The sequence below is a fragment of the Caretta caretta genome, chromosome 11 (assembly GCF_965140235.1).
Source record: "Caretta caretta isolate rCarCar2 chromosome 11, rCarCar1.hap1, whole genome shotgun sequence".
Lineage (NCBI taxonomy): Eukaryota > Metazoa > Chordata > Testudines > Cheloniidae > Caretta > Caretta caretta.
In genome coordinates, this window is record NC_134216.1 from 14726917 (window position 1) to 14748381 (window position 21465).

General features: G+C 44.2%; 1 protein-coding gene and 1 long non-coding RNA gene across 3 annotated transcripts in view; one reads left to right on the plus strand and one right to left on the minus strand.

Moving 5' to 3' along the window:
• Nucleotides 1-2892: 2892 nt before the first annotated feature.
• Nucleotides 2893-19645, minus strand: LOC142068522 (uncharacterized). Its single transcript, XR_012664334.1, has 3 exons — nucleotides 19357-19645; nucleotides 10430-10607; nucleotides 2893-3071 (listed from the first exon to the last, which is right to left on the minus strand). It is a non-coding gene; the product is annotated as an uncharacterized LOC142068522 (long non-coding RNA).
• CCDC93 (CCC complex scaffolding subunit CCDC93) overlaps nucleotides 18739-21465 on the plus strand; it is a 105001-nt gene continuing 102274 nt past the window's right edge. For both annotated transcript variants that reach the window (XM_048869173.2, XM_048869174.2), the window contains exons 1-2: nucleotides 18739-18886; nucleotides 20524-20637. In XM_048869173.2, coding sequence (XP_048725130.2) covers nucleotides 18845-18886; nucleotides 20524-20637 — 156 coding nt within the window. In that variant the 5' untranslated portion in view covers nucleotides 18739-18844. The remainder of the gene's footprint in view (nucleotides 18887-20523; nucleotides 20638-21465) is intronic.

Consider the following 21465-nt stretch of genomic DNA (forward strand, 5'->3'; position numbering starts at 1 on the left):
CTCTATTACCTGAAATGATTCACAGTCCATTATGGGAGCTTCCATGCTAATAGAATGTCTATCTTCTGTAATACAGACACATCAGGGCACTAACTGAAAATCTGTCACAATGAATTTCATCTAGATTTCACTTCATCTCTTCATGGACTGTAAAATTTGCTCTTGTACAATGCCTAAATTTACTGTGGGTAATTGAGAGAGATCTATAGATGCAGCACTCGGTATAAAGCAGTTTTCCAAAGATCTATAGTAAAGTGTGTAGATTTGGGGAAAGATTATGAAGTGCTGAACATCAGTCTTTGCTAATTAAATGTTTTGGTGAGCTCTGAAAATATTTTGAATGGATCCTGGTGGATAGAAAGTGAAAATGTATCTTTCATAGCTGAGAAGGCAATGCAGAGAGCTTTTTGAAATTTAAGAAACCTTAAAGGGGCCAACAAATGAGTTTGAACACAAGCTTCATTGCCTTTTGTAAGACTTATGGATCATATCAAGCAGACATATGATTTCTTTTATCTGTCTTGCGTTTACATAGTGCAATGTGGGATATCACCCACAAAATCTGGCCTCCTGTAGTTCTTTGGAAAATCTTTCATCAAAATTTCAGGTAACTCAATTTTGCTTGTGCAGTTGAGATTATTACCCCTAACTAAAGATGCTGCTATTAAGTTATGTGCATGGATTGTTGATAAAGAAGTAAAATAATATTTAATGCATGGCTCATTTTTCCCAATGAATACTTAATACACTGCTCATAAAGTATATATACTGAGCATTTTCAAACCATTTTTTAAAATTTTACTTGTTCCCATCAAAAACTAAACCGAATTATTGGCTGCCCTTAACAATCATAGACTTTAATATTTGTTAGCCAATTAGAATTGTGATATATTCTATAGCTTTTTTCCTAAGCCACAAACTGAATAATAGCATCATGCTTCAGTGCAAGTGAAGTGATCTCAGCCTTTACATTAGGAGAAAATCAGAATGGTATGACTGCAGTTCATTACTGAAATAGGTAACTGATGAACTGAAAAGACAAAGGGCATTGTTAAATGAAATGTCATTATTAGAGCTGCTCATGTTTAACAAATGTACTGCAAGTTAATTCAGTAGTGTTTTCTACAAAGTTCTCTGCAGAATGTTCACCATTCATTATTTTTACATTCTTTACATGCCCGACATAGTTTTTAATTTCTTTCAGGAAAGTGTCAACTAAATCCTAACTAAGGAACGACTAACCAAAGCAAGGAATGTCAAATCTAGTCAAACACAAGGTTTAATTCCTGCGTTAATATTACTTTCACTCCATAGGCCCCAAAACATGTGTCTGTTTTTTACTGTATTTATTTAAGGATTCAATAAACAGAAATGTTTTAAGGCCCAATCCCATCTGAATGAAATGAAAGTGTTACCACTGACTTTAATGGGACCAGGATCCAGCCTTTACGCTGCAGTTCAACAGTCCATCCCTGTTCAGCAAAGCACTTAAGGGGCTTAACCTTCGGCAAGTACTTAAGTGCTTTGCTGAACTGGGGCCTTAACGTCTAAGTATAAACTTTTACCTTATATTTGGGGGTGTACAAATGTGATATTTTTATGTTCAATAAAAATTCTATCACACTGTCAGCATCTGTAGGAAACTGTTTGCATTGCTCTGGGGATGATAAAAATAATTTATGGACCTCAATATTTTTCGCAATAAGGAATGAACTCAGCTTTTGGCAATCTCAGGTAGTTAGTGAAGCTTTTCTGCTACATTTATGGATTTACTTGAGCTACATATTCTTTGACCTGGATTTTAGATTTATTGGCAGATACAAAAGTCACAGTAAATAACCTAAAATGCAATTGATGCTCTGTATATTTTGTGCATGGGCTGATTGACAGATTAAGAAGAGCCGCTCCTTCACAAGTGATTGAAACTGGATGCGCTGCTTGTTATAAATATGTCTAGCAGCATGTCATGCACATTTTTAAAGCAAAGATTCTAATATTACAGCAAGATTAAAAGCATATTCAAAACATGATATGTATAGATACGAACTTGAAAAGAAAATATGTAGTTATGCATGCTACGATAAGGGCAATCAAATCTTGAGAGTGATGCTGAAGCTCTTGCAAGCAGTCCCATTGGCCTGGGACTTCACTCAGGAGTAATGCTGCAGAATCAGCCCCCTCAGACTTCAGGGCATAAACTGATCTACAGAAGGGTCAAGAAGGATTTTTTCTGTCCACTCTAGGCATTTACACTATTTTCATCACCATAATATCTGAGAGCCTGATCATAGCCCATTGAAGTCAATGGGAGTCTTTTCATTGACTTCAATGGGCTTTTGAAAGAGATCCTCAGTGCCTGACCTCCATAGTATCTGACAGGTTTCAGAGTAGCAGCCATGTTACTCTGTATTCGCAAAAAGAAAAGGAGTACTTGTGGCACCTTAGAGACTAACCAATTTATTTGAGCATAAGCTTTCGTGAGTTGCATCAGATGAAGTGAGCTGTAGCTCACGAAAGCTTATGCTCAAATAAATTGGTCAGTCTCTAAGGTGCCACAAGTCCTCCTTTTCTTTTTTCATAGTATCTGAGTCTCTCAGCTGCAATACTGCATAATTAGCTAGGTGCATTAGGGGGGTAGAATAGCGTTCACTTTCCTCTTAATTATTAAGTACTGGCCATGAACATACACGGGATGCTGAACTTGATGGGCCAGTGTTCTGATCTGAAATGGTGTTATACATATCACTATGCAGAAAGCCTGCTTGATTGCATTAGAGTGTTAGTTACAAATTGGTACAATTTAGATAGATAGATAGATTTCCTTAGATGGAGATAACTTATATATATATAAGTTAACTTATATAATTTATAAATATATAAATTGTACCAATTTGTAAGTAACATGCTAAGGAAATCAAGCAGGCATTCAGCATAGTGATCAATCAAACAAACTACATTAAAGTGAAGACAATCTGACTTTCAGTTTTCCCTTCATCCTGTTCTTCATCTCAGGCAAGGAATATCAAAGGTGAAGCTAGATTTCTGTGTTGACATCTCGATCCTTTTCGCCTCTGGAAGTTTGAAAAAAATTCCCATCAGATGTGAGATGAAGTTAAAGTGTCAGTTTGGATTTTAAAAGATTAAGAGTAATCTCATTGCTCTCGTTGTTTTAAATCAAGTTGTTAATACCACTTTCATGCAGCTTTTGTGTTTTACCTCTATTCTTATTTGGCATTTTAAAAAAGTTTTAAAGCACCCCAGGCCAATAAACTTATATTTTTAAATGCTCTGATAGTACAAATTATTTGAAAAAATGAATTGAAAATGCACTGACTTGAAATTGAGCTTCATTCTCACATGGTCAGATATGGGTTTAAAATGGAAATATTGACAGACCATTAACAGCATCCCAGTCAGAAATGTTCTGACATTGCATTAGCAGCATAATATGATTTTGACTTTCCATTAAGTAATACTTGCTGATACTAAAACATGCCTAGTTCATCCCAGTGACAATCCATACACTGGACACATACTTTTTACTTTATGAATATGCATCAAGATCTATTCAGGGCAGGCAGCAGTACAACTTAGAAGGGGAAATAAATTTGCTTTTTATTTTCATCCATTTGCTTAACTTCGGCGCCATCTGTTGCTGACACAGAGAAATGATTCCACAGAATCTTAGAAAAAGCGTACACAGGATATTACAGAATTATTTTTAAGCTTCCCGTATTTAAAGTCATTATAAGAGATGGGATGGAATCTCTCTCTCCATATGCATTTGTCCCAAGGCGCACTGTGCAACTGCTACCATTATTAGATATTTTTAAAATAGCTCCAGAGACACTAAGAAATTGGTCCAGCTCCCATTGAAATCAGTAGTAAAAGGCCCACTGATTTCAATGGCAGCAAGACTGGGTCCTTAATAGAGATTACTGGTGTATGACATGCAGTCCTGTACATGTTAACTCCTAACCCAATCACATCCTCACCAATCCACCAGTGATGCCAACCTTAATAACCCCACTGTTCCCTTCACCCACCCCTTTCTCTGTGCTTTCTCCCCTGGTTCCCCTATAGATGGAATGCCCTCCCTAGGCCTGTTAGCTGAACCACTTCCCTTGCTTCTTTCAAATCCCTCCTAAAACCCCTCTTCTTCCATCTCACCTAGGAGCACTGAAAGGGAAGAGGAAGAGGTGGGAGTGGGAGGAGAAGGAAAGTAACTGGGGTTTAAGGAAATTAGCACGAACCATGAAGATGTGCACACACCTTGTGGAGTAGCCATGTGATCTTATATCTAATCCTTGTGCTTTTTCTCCTCTTGCCTGACATGGCCCTGATTCAGGAAATCATTTAAACATCTGTGTAAGTCCATCTTCTATTTAGGATCCATGCTTAACTTTAAGCATGTTTTTATATTCCAGTGAAAGCAGGTTTTACGCAGATTTACGCAGGTGCTTCAAGTTACGCACGTACTAAAGTACTGTTCTGAATTCATTCCCTGAGTTCATTTGTTCATGGTCCTTGCTTGCTGACTTTGGTTGTATGTTCTGTGGGCCATGGTCTGCTGCAGAGAAAACCATTTGCTTTTTGTGTTGCAGTAGCAGCACCTAGACTCTCCAGCCATGGACTCTAGTGTGCTAAGCATTATGCAAACACAGAACAAACAAACAAACAAACAAACAAAAAGCACTGCCCCAAAGAGCTGACAGCCTCAATGAGACTATGTGTCTACTGTTTTTTGAGGCACCCAAGCAAATTTTGTTGTCTTGAAAAATAAAAAAGTATATTATTATTTCCATTGCCTCAAACAAGTAGAAGGATATGCAGTAAGGACAACAGCTTAGGTTAAATGAGAAACCTTGCTGCATCTAAACAGAAATTCAAACAATCTAGTTTGCAACCAAGAATATGAAAGAGGTTCTAATGGTTAAAAATGTCACCTTCAAGTGCAGTTAGAGACAGGAAAGAGGCTATAAAAGTGACCCTTCTGCTTCATGTGTACGTTCACCAGTCTCATCTGATGGTTTATATATTCTTTGACAACATTAAGGGCCTGATCCAAAGCCCATTGAAGTCAATAGAACTGTTTCCGTTGAGTTCAGTAGGCTTTGGATCATGCCCAAAGAACTATTGTTGATGTGCTAGCTAAGATAATGCTGTAAGACTAATCAAATTCCAAGCTTGGGGGATTAATCTGATGGCCTGCAAGCTACTGAAGGTTTCCCACCCCCTCTCCCTTAAATGATAGCATTACACAATTATTTACAGTCATTATGAATATTTTCATCTTCCTCTGAAGCACCAGGTGTGGGATGCTACCAGAAGCAAATTACTAGACTAAATGAACCAAACTAAGCTCATGTGATAACTCCTACTATCTGCTTACTTTACTGAGAAATTTTAGACTCTGAAAAGATTAATAGTCAATAAAGTTGCAAAAAAGCAAGATATACTCTATCCTGCCTCATGCACCAGCAGCAAAATTATCAGCCCATTCCTGATCTCAGAATCTTAATCACCATTGATGGTAAGTGATGAGCTATGAGGTGGAAAGAACATAGCTTGATTTTCAGATACTGTGTTGAGCCAGAGTGCTAGCAGAAAAAATTGTTTTGCCTTGTAAATGGTTAAAATGTTATATGGAAGTTAGTGAAGACACCTAAATATGGAGCACCATAATGTCATTTTTCCTAGCAGAGTGACCTTTTAAGAGCAAGCAGCCATTTATGGGAAATTACAACATGATTTTGGTTCCTCCTTTGCCCTAAGTTATGTTCTGATTGGCTAGCTTCAAGAGGTTTATTCGAGATCATACTCTTGTTTGGATCCCCTAAAAACACTTCTACACCATGATACAGGTAATTTACAGAACCAAATACATATCTTAGATATATGAAATGAGAACTGTTAGGCCTAGAGGTGCAAGCATAAGTCTTTTCCATCTCTCTCCCCATCCCATCCCCACCTTCTAAATTTATTTATTTTTTAATTTGGTTTACAATTTAGAATTGTAGCTCCAGTCCCAATTCCTCCAGGACACTAGGCACGTCAGTTAATTTCTGCTTTGTCTCTTGTGTGTGCATGTCTGGAAATCCACCTCTTCTGGGGTATCTGCCCAGCATTTATGCAGGCAGTCTACGCAGCAGTGACCTGCTTCGTTCCAGTCTGGTACCTGACCCCAGAAGTTTTGCCTCTGCCGAAAAATTCATGGGCAGCTTCTGCTTCCCTTCCTGGCATAACAGTGATGGGTCGCTACAAAACGTAGTTTTCCCTCTGCTGATACTCACACCTTCTTATCAACTGTTGGAAATAGCCAACGTCCACCTTGATTGCATTGGCCTCGTTAGCACTACAAAAGTAATTTTCCCTCTCCATAGAATATCAGGGTTGGAAGGGACCTCAGGAGGTCATCTAGTCCAACCCCCTGCTCAAAGCAGAACCAATCCCCAATTTTTACCCCAGATCCCTAAATGGCCCCCTCAAGAATTGAACTCCCAACCCTAGGTTTAGCAGGCCAATGCTCAAACCACTGAGCTATTCCTCCCCCAGAGCCCACAGCACCCAGTATTCTCAGGAGGTCTCCCATCCAAGTACTAACCAGGCCCTGCTTAGCTTCCGAGATCAGGCGTGTTCAGGGTGGTATGGCCATAGACAACAACTGTCACACAGAATGGCCCCCTCAAGGTTTGAACTCAAACCCCTGGATTTAGCAGGCCAATGCTCAACCCACTAAGCTATCCCTCCCTCTCGTATTTCAGTATTCCTCCCCCTCTTGATATTCACCCCTTCTTGTCAACTGTTGAGAATAGGCCATTTCCATCTTAATTGAATTGGTCTTGTTAGCACTGACCCCCCACTTGGTAAGGCAACTCCCATCTTTTCATGTGATATATATATATATATACTGCTTACTGTATTTTCACTCCATGCATCTGATAAAGTGGGTTTTAGCCCACAAAAGCTTACACGCAAATCAATGTGTTAGTCTCTAAGGTGCCACAAGGACTCCTTGTTGTTTTTATTCCTTCCTACTTATGCCTGTACTGGCCTCTTCATTTTGGAGCCTTCTAGTCCTCTTCATTTGCCCCACTGCTGCAGGCAGATGCTATCTTTCTCTCTTGCACACAGCACAGGCCTCTTCTCTTTCAACAACTGAGATCTTTGACTTCTTGCTCTCAGCACAGCTGCATCAGTTTTCCCCCACTACACATACCTCCATGCCTTCTCAGGCTGCCTTCTGGCTTGTAGGTTTGCTCTTCTCGCTCATGTTCCTAAAGTGGTTCCTGGGCTGGATTCTCAGCCCTCCTGACACACCCCATGGCAGCTAATCAGTACGGTGGAACAGGATGTTGATGCACACCGAGATCTCCCGGGAATCCTCCAGAGAGATCTCCAGGAAAGTTTCTGGAGGTACTCAGCAATCCTTTGCCAAAAGTTCCTTGGCAGAGCTGCTTTGTTCCTTCCCCCATTGTCGGAAACTTTCCCATGCCATTCGGCAATCACTTGTGCAGGGACCAAAGCTGCACATAGGTGAGCAGCATAGGGACCAGGGCAGAAGCCACAAGTATGTAGTACAGGGGTGGGCAAACTTTTTGGCCTGAGGGCTACATCTGGGTGGGAAAATTATATGCAGGGCCATGAATGTAGGGCGGGGCAGGGGTTTGCGGTGCGGGAGGGGTGCAGGGTGTGAGAGTGGGTGCAGTGTGCAAGAAGGGGCTCAGGGCAAGGGGTTGGGGTACAGGAGGAGAGTGGGGTGCAGGAGGGGGCTCAGGGCAGGGAGCTGGGATGCAGGAGAGGCGCTGTGGGGTCTCAAGACAGGGAGCTAGGTGGCTCAGGCCAGGGTTTGGGGTGCAGAGTGCAGGAGAGGGCTCAGAGCACGGGATTGCGTTGCAGGAGGGGATGCGGAGTGTAGGAGGGGGCTCAGGGCCCTGCCACATCCCTCCTGCACCCCAAGCCAGGGCAAGGGGTTGGGGTGCAGGAGGGGTGTGGCAGGGGGCTCAATGCAGGGGATTATGGGGCTCAGGCCGGGGGTTGGGGTGCAAGAGGGATGCAGGGTGCAAGAGGGAGCTCAGGGCAGGGTATTGGGGTGCAGGAGGGGTGCAGGAGGGGTTTGGGGTGCCAGCTCTGCCTGGTGCCGCTTACCTTGAGCGGCTCTGGGGTGGCAGTGGCGTGCAGTGGGGCTAAGGCAGGCTACCTGCCTGCCCTGTCCCTGCGCTGCTCCCAGAAGTGGCCAGAATGTCTGAGAGTGGCTCCTGGGGGTGGGGTGGGGCAGGCTGCCCTTGCCTGTGGGTACCACCCCTGAAGCTCCCATTGGCCGCAGTTCCCCATTCCCAGCCAATGGGAGCTGCAGGGGGTGGTGCCTATAGGCGAGGGCAGCACATGCAGCCCTCTGTCCCCCCTCCCCCTTGGGCCGCAGGTACATGGTGCCAGCTGCTTCCGGAAGCGGCGCGGGGCCAGGGCAGGCAGGAAGCCTGCCTTAGCTCCGCTGCGCCACAGGGATGGCAATCCCGTGGGCCGGATTGAAAGCCCTGATGGGCCGCATCCAGCCCGCAGGCAGTAGTTTTCCCTCCCCTGGTGTAGTAGATGTGCTCTTGCTTCCCTGCTTACCCTCAGGAGTAAGATATCTGCTACAATGACCCTTGCCTGTGGAAAAGTGTGGAAGAATTTTAGAACTGTTTTCCTAGTCGACTGCAACACAGCCCTTGCAGAGTGCTCTTTTCCCCATGTAGAGTGCCCCCTCCTCCACCCAACACTCAGCCAACCCATGCTTTGGGTGTTCACAGAGATGAGTGCTTACCAACAGTCAGTGAGAAAGTGATTGTTATGTTACCAGGGGTGTATTTTACTGAAATGTTTCAGTGCTGTGCATGAACTTAACCATCACGTTTCGGTGTGCTGTTCCTTGTTCTTTGGTAGATGTGGCCTTAAGGAACACCCCCACACACCGTCTGAGGATCTTTGCCAGATAAGAAAGCGCCCAAGATGGAACAGAGAAGACACGTTCCAGGAGGTACTTCACTTCTCCAATGCAGAGAAAAAGGAATGCAAGGCATAGAGGGAAGCCAAAAGGCAGGATAGAAAAGAAAATCAGGAGTCTGTTAAGGATGATACTGAGCGGATGACTGAAGTCATGGAGGAGCAAACGCAGATGCTGAAGTCCTTGATAATGCTGCAGACTGAGCAGATGTGTGCCCGCCCTCCTCTGCAGCATTTTCAGAACTCTTTTCCATGCTCCCCCAAACTCACATAGTCCTTTCCGCTTTCCGGGACTTCTCAGTTTCTCCTTCACTCCACCCCCTTGGACAACTTTCAAAATGATAGCTGGACCTACATACAGCTCTGAAAGTCTGCCCTTCCCTGGTACCTCCTTTCCCACCAAGCATCTTCATGTGCGTGTGTGTGTTGTTTCTTGTGCAATAAAAGCAAAGTTTGTGAACGGTAACTCATCTTTATTTGTTTCCTACAAATTGAGATAGCAGGCACTACCAATACATACTCAGGCAGTTTAATCATTTGCTTACTGGAATGTAAGGTCACAAATTTCACCATTGCTTCCTAGGAAACCTACATGTAATGTAACATTGCAGCACCAACCACAGAGATATACATTAGTGGTTCTCAAAGTGTTTCATCAAAGCCTCCCTGATTTGAGTTGCCCCCTCTGGGTCCCTCTGATAGCCCTGGTATCTGGCTACTCAAAATCAGCAGCCAAGCAGTCTGCCTCAACCTCCACCCCTGAGCAAACCTTTCACTCTTAGCTTCACAAAGATTATGCAATGTACAATACATGGCTATGACCATGGGAATATTATCCTCACTGAGATCTAACCTGCCATAAAGGCATCACCAGCGCACCTTTAATCTGCCAAAGGCACATTCCACTGTCATCCGGCACCTGCTCAGCCTGTTGCTGAACTGCTTCTTACTGCTGTACAGGTGTCCCGTGTAAGGTTTCATGAGCCATGGCTACAAGGTATATGCCAGGTCTCCCAGGATCACTATGGGCATTTCAACATCCCGCACTGTAATCTTCTGGTCTGGAAAGAAAGTCCCCACTTGTAGCTTTCTACACAGGTTGGTGTTCCTGAAGATGCATGCATCATGCACCTTCCTGGACCACCCCGCACTGATGTCAGTGAAATGCCCACGATGATCCACAAGCACCTGCAACACCATGGAGAAGTACCCCTTCCGACTGATGTACTCTGTTGCAAGGTGGTCTGGTGCCAAAATTCGAACATGTGTGACATCTATTGCCCCTCCACAGTTAGGGAAACCCATTTCAGCAAAGCCGTCCACTATTTCATGCACATTTTGCAGACTTACCATCCTTTGTAGCAGGATGCGATTAATTGCCCTGCACACTTGCATTAACACAGCCCCAAAGGTTGACTTCCCAACTCCAAATTGATTTGCAACTGACCGGTAGCAGTCTGGAGTCACCAACTTCCACACAGCGATCACCACACGCTTCTCCACTGGTAGGGCAGCTCTCATTCTGGTGTCCTTGTGCCGCAGTGCTGAGCGAGCTCTGCACACAGTTCCAGGAAGGTGGCTTTCTGAATCTCAACGTTCTGTAGTCACTGCTCATTATCCCAGACCTGCATGACGATATGATCCCACCATTCAGTGCTTGTTTCCCAAGCCCAAAAGCAACAGTCCACCATCTGCAGCTGTTCTGTGAATGCCCAAAGTAATCTAAAGTTGCCCCTATCCATATCACACAGAATGTCGCAACTAGGAGTCTTCTTCAGTTAGGAACTTCATGATTAACTGCACTGCCATCCATGATCTCTTCATGACAGTTATCAGAGCAGAGTTAGGAGAGCAGTGCGGGATCCATCCCTTCACACAAAGATGGCGGGGTGAACAGCAAACAAGGGTCATTGAAAAATACCGCAAAAGAAAGCCAGAAGTCCAAGGAATGCTGGGACAAAAACAATGCATCATGGGACATTGAGCCCGGTCCCAAGACGCACCACAACCCGCTCCACCTTCCCACAAGACCTAGCAGCAGGAGGTGTTGAGCTGGACTGTGGAGTAGGAACCCACAGTGCATTGCTCACACTGTCAATGATAGTGCCCCAACTGTAGACGTGCTCTGCCAACAGAGAGAGTGAATGTGAACATGCAATACTGATTTTTATTATAGCGCTTTTTGACTGTCGACATAACGTTGTCGAAAAAACTCTGTAGTGTAGACAAGGCCTTAGTGATACAGTGTTGCTAATTCTTGTGATTTTAGTCAAGAGTCTTGCAATATTTGGGTAGTTCTTACAACTCTTGAAGTCAAGAGATCAGGTGAGACTCTAAGCTTCCATTAAAAGAAACATGGCCCTCATGATTGTGGAGCAAAGCTTGAAACAGTGATCTGAGTGTGCTCCACAGGCTCAAAAGTCAGAAGCAAGAAAAAAAAAAGTTTTTTTTTTTTAAACTCATGTTAAAGCCAATCACATTATTACTGTCTCATTGAGTGATTTGTGATTTTTGTATTATTGGGAATGGTAACACTTGAGAATCCAAGTCTAAGAGATCTGAGGTTTTCTTCTTTAATGAACTGAATACAGCCTAACAGATTTATTTGAGCATAAGCTTTCGTGGGTAAAAACCCCACTTCTTCAGATGCATGGAGTGAAAATTACAGATGCGGACATAAATATACTGACACATGAAGCCTTTAAAGTGCCACCGGAGTCCTTGTTGTTTTTGTGGATACAGACTAACACGGCTACCCCCTGATACTTGAATACAGCCTGAAACTTAGTCACATTCAAACAGTCAATTCAGTTCTAAATCAGCTGGATGAGGAAAAATAACAGGCAACACTGGCTGTTGTTATTGGACACACAGCAAAATTCTCCATGACTGAACGAGGTACTCAGCACACAAGAAAAACAGGAGGCCCCTGGCTGGGTCAGTGGCAGAGCGCATTGAATTCCAGACCTCTACTGCCTGAGTTAAAAGGCAGTAGAGGATCTGTTAGCTTACAGCTGTAGCTGCCTCACAAATCTCTATGTTGTCCAGCCACCAAAAGGGGAATGTAAATGAGCATGCCTGTTCTGCAGCGCCCCCTTCTGGCCCTTGCATGGTTCTGACACACCCAGATTCAGTTTCCTTTCATCCCAGAGCTCCTCAACAAGTCCACCAAGTCCTGTGTCACATGCCAATGCCCCTTCTTGGGGAAGAGATCATTAACTTAGAGTGTGCTCAAAATACCGTGTTTTTCATTCCAGTCTCCCACTAAGTGCAACCCTTCCTTTTCTGAAGGTCTGACCATTTTGCAGCTTCAAATAAAGATTCTTTCTCAGGTCTTCCACTGAACACTATCCCTCCTTTCTGAGGCCTAATTTCCTTTCACAGTCCCTCTTCTGAGATCTGGCTTCAGTTTCCCACCTAGCACACTAGCTCAGCCCTCCCTGGTGTGAAGGATCAGGGGCTTAAACCCAAGTCTGTGGGTCCCCAGATCACAGCCACCACCTGGCAGCTCACAGGTACCAGCATGGAGTGGGGGCTGGTGGAACCTAGCTCAACCTATACTCCACCCACAAAGCTCCTGATTAAAGGAAACATCCAGCATCTCTGATTGGCTCACTATTTAAACCAGAACCAGGCACAGGAAGTTGTATGAGCAACTATGTGAATCCTTGGCTGGTTGCTACATCAGACCCTGCTTCTTGCCTGACTCCTGAGCCTGCCTTGATCCTGATTCCTGCCCTTCAGCCTTGTTCCAGATCCTTGTTTCTACACCCCACTCTGGCTCTGACGCTTGGCTTGATTCCTAGCCCTGACTCTGACCAGTAGGCCTGATCACCACTGCTCTGACCATTAGGTTAGACCACCTACTTCACAGTCTATGACACCTTAATCTCTTTCCTTTCAGAGTCCTCCAGGTACTCAGGCCCCTCAGGCCTGTGCTCTCTGAATCCCCAAGGCAGGCCTCCAGAAGCCTTCCCCAACTGCTTCCCTTGGGAATCCTATCAGGAGCTTGCACCTCTCTTGCCTCCACCAGCACTCCAGTGCAGGTTCTGAAAGAAAGCTCTCCACTTCTCTCTCTTTCCTAGTTCCTCTTCCCTGACTTATAACGTCCAGGTACATTCTCTTTCAACCAGTCAGCAGTAGCCAATTAGTCACTGGTGCCTTCCCTTTCAGCCAGTTAGGTAGCAAACAATCACTCATAGCTGCCTTCTCTTTTACCGTCAGACGGGGACAGAACCACATCAGGGTATTTCTCCTTCCAGCTGAGGGAAGGTTGTTCCAAGCTTCAGAGAGCCACCCAGCTCAAATCCCTGGATGGGCCAGCACCTGTAATGCAATACGCCTGGGTGAGTTGTCACCAACAGAGATTGAACCAGGACCTCTGGATTGAAAACTATGAGCCTTTCTTACTCTAGCTCAGACATTTGATAAGCCAGTTGTGGCTTTTTGCCACCAAAGGAGGTGTGGGAGCCAGGCTGTGGATGGAAAGATGCATCTCCTCTCTCCCCCCATTTTGGGCAAAGATAGAGGTGACTTCAAATTTGGAGGTCGGAGTGGGTGGTTGAATTCTTTTCTGTTCCATCTTTCCGCCTGCAGCCTTCCCCACTATCTATCACTATGTCAAACAACAATGGGCAAACATATCGGCTGAATATTTGTGCTAAAATAATCAGCAATGAAATAGTTGATGATATTTTAATTGACATCATTCAGCCTCTCGGTTATCGCCCACTGAGAAGAAGAGGAGCAGTTCATACCTCTTTTAGCACAATGGTTTTATATTGTCTGTAGACTCACAGACATCATGGCACAGTCTTAGACTAGGTGACAATCATGCACGGTATTGACTTATTTTGTTAAATGAAAACTTAGATTCTGGACCAACATCATGTGGTAACATTAAAAAAAACCCCTAGTAATTATGGGGCAATTTTTATGCATGTTTTGTCACGTTATACATAGAGCTTTAGTTAACACCCAGATAAGGAACTTTCTCTGTTCACTTATTCCTAATCTGTACCCAATTTTTGGCTGGATTTACTGAGGTTAAAAGATTTGACAAAGCTTTCAAAGTGAGTCAATTACTCCCCACAAATCAGGACCCATGATCCTTGTGAAAACCAGTCCTTTGCATGAACCAAAATTCCACAAAGTATTTTCTTAACTAATAAGAATAGTTAGATAACTCTTCCATTGATTCTCAACTAAACTCAAGTTAGTTTGGTATTCAACATTAATGGAATGGGCTGGAGTGTCGTAGTGAAACAAGAACCTTTGCAGGCAAGCAATGTATTTTATTTGTCATCAATACACAAGTTCAATTCATGCTGAAATTAACTGACTATGATTTGCAAATAATTGTGAGTTCAGCATCTGTCCTTATTTCCAAAGTCTGAATAGACAGAGTGATGAAAGTTAATTTGTTTTTCTCAGTAATTGCTTCTGTAGAATATGAGAGTCTTTGAAAAGAACATTATGCGAAGCTTTTCAAAAATCACCAGCAAAGGAAAGGCTTGGATCACAGACAGAAAATCCTTGATATGTCCAGTATAATAAAACTTGGACTTTATTTCATGGAGACCATAAAATCTGTTCCATTGTCTCCAAAAAAATGGCCTACAACAGTTCAGAGAATATTTGAATTAAAATGATGAGAAGCATTGTCCAGGATTTCCCCAGTGATTAGAGGGAAGGGATGATGTAAAGCCAACCCCAATTTAGATATGTTAGGGCTGTCAATTAATCGCAGTTAACTCATGCGATTAACTCCAAAAAATTAATCGCACTGTTAAACAATAGAATAGCAACTGAAATTTATTAAATATTTTTGGATGTTTTCTACAATTTCAAATATACTGATTTCAATTACAGCACAGAATACAAAGTGTACAGTGCTCACTTTATATTTATTTTTTATTCCAAATATTTGCACTGTAAAAAACAAAAGAAATAGTATTTTTCAATTCACCTCATACAAGTACTGTACTGCAATCTCTATCATGAAAGTTGAACTTACAAATGTAGAATTATGTACAAAAAAAAACTACGTTCAGAAAGAAAACAATGTAAAACTTTAGAGCCTACAAATCCACTCAATCCTACTTCAGCCAATCGCTCAGACAAACAAGTTTGGTTAAAATTTGCAGGAGATAAAGCTGCCCGCTTCTTGTTTACAATGTCACCTGAAAGAGAGAACAGGCGTTCGCATGGCACTTTTGTAGCCAACGTTGCAAGGTATTTATGTGTCAGATATGCTAAACATTTGTATGCCTCTTCATTCTTCAGCCAACATGCCAGAGGACATGCTTCCATGCTGACGATGTGACTGAGCTCCTTGGAGGAGAACTGTATGTCTCCTGTTCTATTTTACCTGCATTCTGCATATATTTCATGTTTTAGCAGTCTCGGATGATGACCCAGCACGTTTGTTTTAAGAACACTTTCACAGCAGATTTGGCAAAACGCAAAGAAGATACCAATGTGAGATTTCTAAAAATAGCTACAGCACTTGACCCAAGGTTTAAGAATCTGAAGTGCCATCCAAAATCTGAGAGGGACGAGGTGTGGAGCATGCTTTCAGAAGCCTTAAAAGAGCAACACTCAGATATGGAAACTACAGAACCGGAACCACCAAAAAAGAAAATCAACCTTCTGCTAGGGGCATCTGACTCAGATAATGAAAATGAACATGCGTCAGTCTGCTCTGCTTTGGATCATTATTGAGCAGAACCCGTCATCAGCATGGACACATGTCCTCTGGAATGGTGGTTGAAGCATGAAGGGACATATGAATCTTTAGCGCATCTGGAACATAAATATCTTGTGGCGTTGGCTACAACTGTGCCATGTGAACGCCTGTTCTAACTTTTAGGTGACATTGTAAACAAGAAGCAGGCAGCATTATCTCCTGCAAATTGTACCCAAACTTGTTTGTCGGAGTGATTGGCTGAAGTAGTACTGAGTGTACTTGTAGGCTCTAAAATTTTACCTTGTTTTATTTTTGAATGCGAGGTTTTTTTTACATAATTCTACGTTTGTAAGTTCAACTTTCATGATAAAGAGATTGCATTATAGTGCTTGTATTAGGTGAACTGAAAAATACTATTTCTTTTGTTTCTTTAGAGTGCAAATACTTGTAATCAAAAATAAATATAAAGTCAGCACTGTACACTTTGTATTCTGTTTTGTAATTGAGATCAATATATTTGAAAATGTAGAAAACATCCAAAAATATTTAAATAAATGGTATTTTATTTTTGTTTAACAACGCGATTAATTGTGCGATTAATTCTTTTAATCGCGCGATTAATCACGATTAATTTTTTTAATTGCTTGACAGCCCTAATATTTATATTTAAGAAGCACACCTATTCAGTCCTCTCAGTGCATTGCATAATGTAAAGCCCCACACTTGTATCACAAACATATCTTAACATAAAAACTGACTCCTGGAAAGTCCCACCCACAACAGAATCCATGTAATTCCTGAAAGCAACAGCATATTGTCATGGCTGGGGTCACCAGATAGCACTGATCAGTGGTTATTTTTCTTAGTGGACAAATAAGTTTTGACTCCTGGGAAGACATGCTGTGTTGTTGTAAGTTTTGAGTTCTGCTGTAAGTTTTGAGTTCTGCAAGGTTCTGTGTAGAGGTAGCCAGAGAAGATGTTGTGTGAGCAGCAGGGGAGTTTGCTCTCTCCCTTGGGCTCTGATTAGATGCAATTGTTGAGAAAGAGTTACTTCACTGGCAACGAGGCATTGATGTGGGGCTGAGAATCCCATAAGGAGAGATTGCTCTGCGTATTCTGCGGTGGTCTCATTTTGTATGATTTCGTGACTGGTGTATATAGGTAAATAAAGCAAGTTACACTTGGAGTACACTCAGATTCTGCATCACTGACTACTCCTTTATTGAGAAGCCGACCTTCAAGGCTTTAGGTGTTCTGGAGGAGTGACACTGGGGTCAGAATAGGGGACTGGAGTCAAAGGAAAGACAAACAATATATAATTGTTAATATTATCTGCAAAGAAATTAAAACATGAGTGAGTGAATGAAAGGATGAACCTAGGTATAGGTATAGTCTAAATCCAGGTCTGTTATTTTAAAAGGTGAAAATATACATCTGTGCCGATACAAAAATTTGGATCCACATCTGATCCCCGTCTGTATTCTTTACTATCTTTGCGCACCGAGGATCAGATACCGATCCAAATTTTTGTATCTGCACAGGGCTCTAACAGTGAGATAGGGTGCTGATGCGGATGTGGATACATATAGAAGGTGGAGTGAAGCTCAGGGGTCAGACACAAGTTAATTGTCATGCCCCTTCTCTACCTATGCTACATTGATGACATCTTCATCATCTGGACCCATGGGAAGGAAACCCTGGAAGAACTCCACCACGATTTCAACAGCTTCCACCCTACCATCAGCCTCAGCCTGGACCAATCTACACGGGAGGTCCGCTTCCTAGACACCATGGTGCAAATAAGTGAAGGTCACATAAACATCACCCTATACTGAAAACCCACCGACCGCTGTGCCTAACTTCATGCCTCCAGCTTCCATCCCAGATACACCACACGATCCATTGTCTACAGCCAAGCGCTGAGGTACAACTGCATTTGCTCCAACCCCTCAGACAGAGACCAACACCTACAAAATCTTCACCAAGCATTCTCAAAACTACAATACCCGCCTGAGGAAATAAGGAAACAGATCAACAGAGCCAGATATGTATCCAGAAGCCTTCTGCTGTGAGACAAGCCCAAGAAAGAAACCAACAGAACTCCACTGGCCATTACATACAGTCCTCAGCTAAAACCTCTCCAACACATCATCAGTGATCTACAACCCATCCTGGACAACGATCCCTCACTTTGACAGGCCGTGGGAGGCAGGCCAGTCCTCGCCCACAGACAACCCGCCAACCTGAAGCATATTCTCATCAGCAACTACACACCGCACCATAGTAACTCTAACTCAGGAACCAATCCATGCAACAAACCTCGATGTCAACTCTGCCTACATATCCACTCCTCCTTTTCTTTTTGCGGATACAGACTAACACGGATGCTACTCTGAAACCTAGCAAGAGTTGGCGGCCGCACTCTGAGGCCACCAAATAATTTGTCCTGAGAACCCCTGATTTAATAGGCACAGTGGGTTTGCTAGCATGGCATGGCGCTTATATTTGGGTGGGGAGAAAATTGGGGGCATGCTTTTAAACTCCTACTGATAGTTTATTAACTAACAAGCCTACATCACTGGCAAAGAACACCATTGCACAGCACTCTTAGGGGTTCGGGAAACTTTTGCAATAGAGAGAAAAAGTGGTGTTTACAAAAGATGCATTTGCATGGCTTACGCACGTGCCCACAAATGCTTTTAAACAGCCTCGCAACCCCCAGTGAAACGCAGAGCGGACGGAAATCCCGGATTGCCTGCGGGCTAATGCACGAAAGGGGGCTGAGAACAAATGCTCTGGCAGGGAGGTTGCCCTGGCTCTCCCTACAATGGACCCCCGGCCTGCTGCCGGCGGCGCCCCCGGCCAAGGGCAGACCTGGAGGCGGCTACCCGCCACCCCCGTCCACGGCACCCCGCGTTCCAAGCGGTCACATGACCCGCCTGTCACCCTGCAGCGCCCGCCCCCTGTCGCAGCGAATGGCGCGGCCCGGACGCGCTTGCGCGGGCGGAGGCCGGGGGCGGGGGCGAACGCGCGGGGAGGTAGCGGAGACGGGCGCGCGCGGGGCCACACCCACGCACACGCCCCCCCCCCCCCCCCCGGTGGCCGTTGGTGGGCGGAGGGAGCGCGGGTGACAGCGGCAGCCGCGCGGCGCAGGCAGGCTGGACAGCGGGGGCGATGGGCGCCCCCAAGGGACTCGGGTACCAGGCTCCGCAGGAGGTACGGCCCCGCCTGCCCGTCCGGGGACCCCGAGCTGCCCCTTGCGCGGACTCCTGGCCCCAGCTCCCCGGGCCGCTCCCGTGGCCTCCCTGCAGCCGGGGTGCAACGAGACCCCCGGCCCAGCCCCCCGCCGTGCGCCCGGCTCCTTACGGGTCGACAGGCGCAGGGCTCCCATCCGGCGGCCTCCCGGCCTGGGAGCCCCCTCCCGCCGCTATGGGCCGGTCACCGCCTCCTGGGGCGGCTTCTGCCTCTCCCCTACCGCGGCGGCTGCCAGGCCTAGCGGCTTCCCCGGCTGGGGTCTGACCCCGGCGTGGCCTGCCCGGCATCAGGCCCAGACCCTGGGGCGTTCGGGGCTGGGCACCTGGGCCGTGTCTGCGGTGCGGGCTCCCTGGGGGACGGGGCTTGTCCAGGTCAGAGGAGCTAAGGCCCGAGGGTCGCGGTTGTCGCCCTGGCTGCAGCCCTGTGCTCACCTCAGCCGTGTTGTAGGCGTGAGTGTTGAGTCCCTTCCGGGGGCGAAAGCTCCCACATCGACGTAAAAGACGGGGAGACTTCCAGACTGTAAAGCGGTTGGATCCTTAGGTTTCTCCCAAACTTAAACAGCTAGAGAGCTTTGGTCTGGCACATTGTCTTGCTTTATGAATACTGCACAGGCAGCAACTTCCCTAGCTTGCTTCCTTTCCCCTGCACTGACTCTCGGGGTGACAGAGACAGGATGTTTCTGGCTGCCTGAGCATAAGGCCTGGAGCCAGGAACTTGTGAATTCTGTTCCTGGCTCCGCAACTGACCCTTCTCTAAGGGTTCGGAATGTGGTGGGAATTCTCCTTTCCCCAGTTTTCTTACCTGGAAAATGGGGGTAACAACACTTATTACTCAGGAGCGTTTTGTGAATTAATTAGTTAATGCTTGCATAGTGCTTTGGAAATAATAATAAAAAAGCTTCACATAAGCGCTCGATATTAATGCTGCCATTGTCCTATTCTGGGCTGTTGAAAATGGTTAAAGGAAACAGCGGAATCCCACAACAATTTATCTCTTACCATCTTCATACAAAGTTTGTGAAAACATTACATTTCAGGTGTAGTATTGTTTGAGCCCTACAGAGTTGACAGAAATCTGCAGAATCAAGGGTATGTTACCTGTGCTGTGGCCTTTGGTGCCCAGATTGTTTGGGTTTACTTTAAAAACAGATGGGACAGGGAGGTCAAATGAAGAGCAGGAACTGACATGGATTCAATTATAATGCAATAGCTGAATTGTTTATTTAAAAAATGGAGAAAACACCACATTTAGAGAAGAGATGCAGATTGATTGAAATAAAAGGGCAAGAGCGACTGGGCAATAATAAATAGGTTTTCTCGAACAGGACAAAACATTTCATGTTAAAGCCACCTAGAAACACATTAAGTACTTGCCTAATGTTTTTTCCATGTGTGCAATTGTTGTAATTATTATAAAGATGTTATCAGATTGCAAATGGAAGGGAAGTGTGTGAGAGAAAACTCTGTATTAACATACATATGGTCTATATTAAGGAAAAAATTGGGAAAATTTGTTTTGAGTCCTAAAGTTGGGTGGTTGGAGGAGGTGAGTGGATACAATATTTTAAAATTAGGGTTAATTTTTTGTTTGTTTGTTAGGTTGAAACCAGAGAAGATGAAGAACAAAACATCAAATTGACTGAAATTTTGGAGTTGCTGGTGGCAGCTGGGTATTTCAGGGCAAGAATCAAAGGGTTATCACCCTTTGACAAGGTGAGACTGTAATCCAGGATTACTGATTAGACATAGTTTACTGTATTTACTAAACATGGTTTTCAAATTCAGCTTAATAGTTCCAGGTAGTAAGGAGAAGGGGAGATCAGCAGCAGATAAAGTTATTTTTATTATTTATATAGTTCCAGTAATGTAGTGAAGATATGAGTAAAACTTAGTCCTTATCTCAGGGAACTAAGGCACCCAATTCTGCAGTTACTCATGAGTGGTCCTATTGATTTCAATGGAACTATTTGCATACCTAAAGCTAAGCATGTACATAACTATTTGCAGAATCAGGGCCTACAGTTCTGAAGTGGGTGTGTGGGGAATTTAACTCCATGTATCACTCCTAACTGGAACTAGAGTTCCATGGCTAAACAAACAAGGACCTAAATTTGTTTAATATGAAAACTTGTTTGCATTGTGGCATGATCATTGTAAAAGGCTCTAGTTATACTGAAAATGAGGAGTAATGGGGACAAGTTTAAAGAAGGTTAAGGAAGTTATTAGCTGTGGAGTTTCATGAACGAATAGAACAACTTACCTAGTGAAGCTGTTTTTGGACTGTCACTGGAAATATTTTGGGAAGGGTTAGGTAATTCTGTGGAAAGCCAGTTATAGGGACCTTCATCCTCAAAGACAGGAAGTAAGTCAGACTGTACAGAGTATATGCTTAAAGAGGTACCTTTGTTGGTTTAACATTTGACTTGATAAATCCCTGAACCTTGCTTTGAGAGTGCATCCCTTGTAGTTATGGCAGAGCCTTTGAAAATGGGCTCTTTCATTTCTTTCAATAGTTTGCTTGTACATAGGATAGTGGTGTTG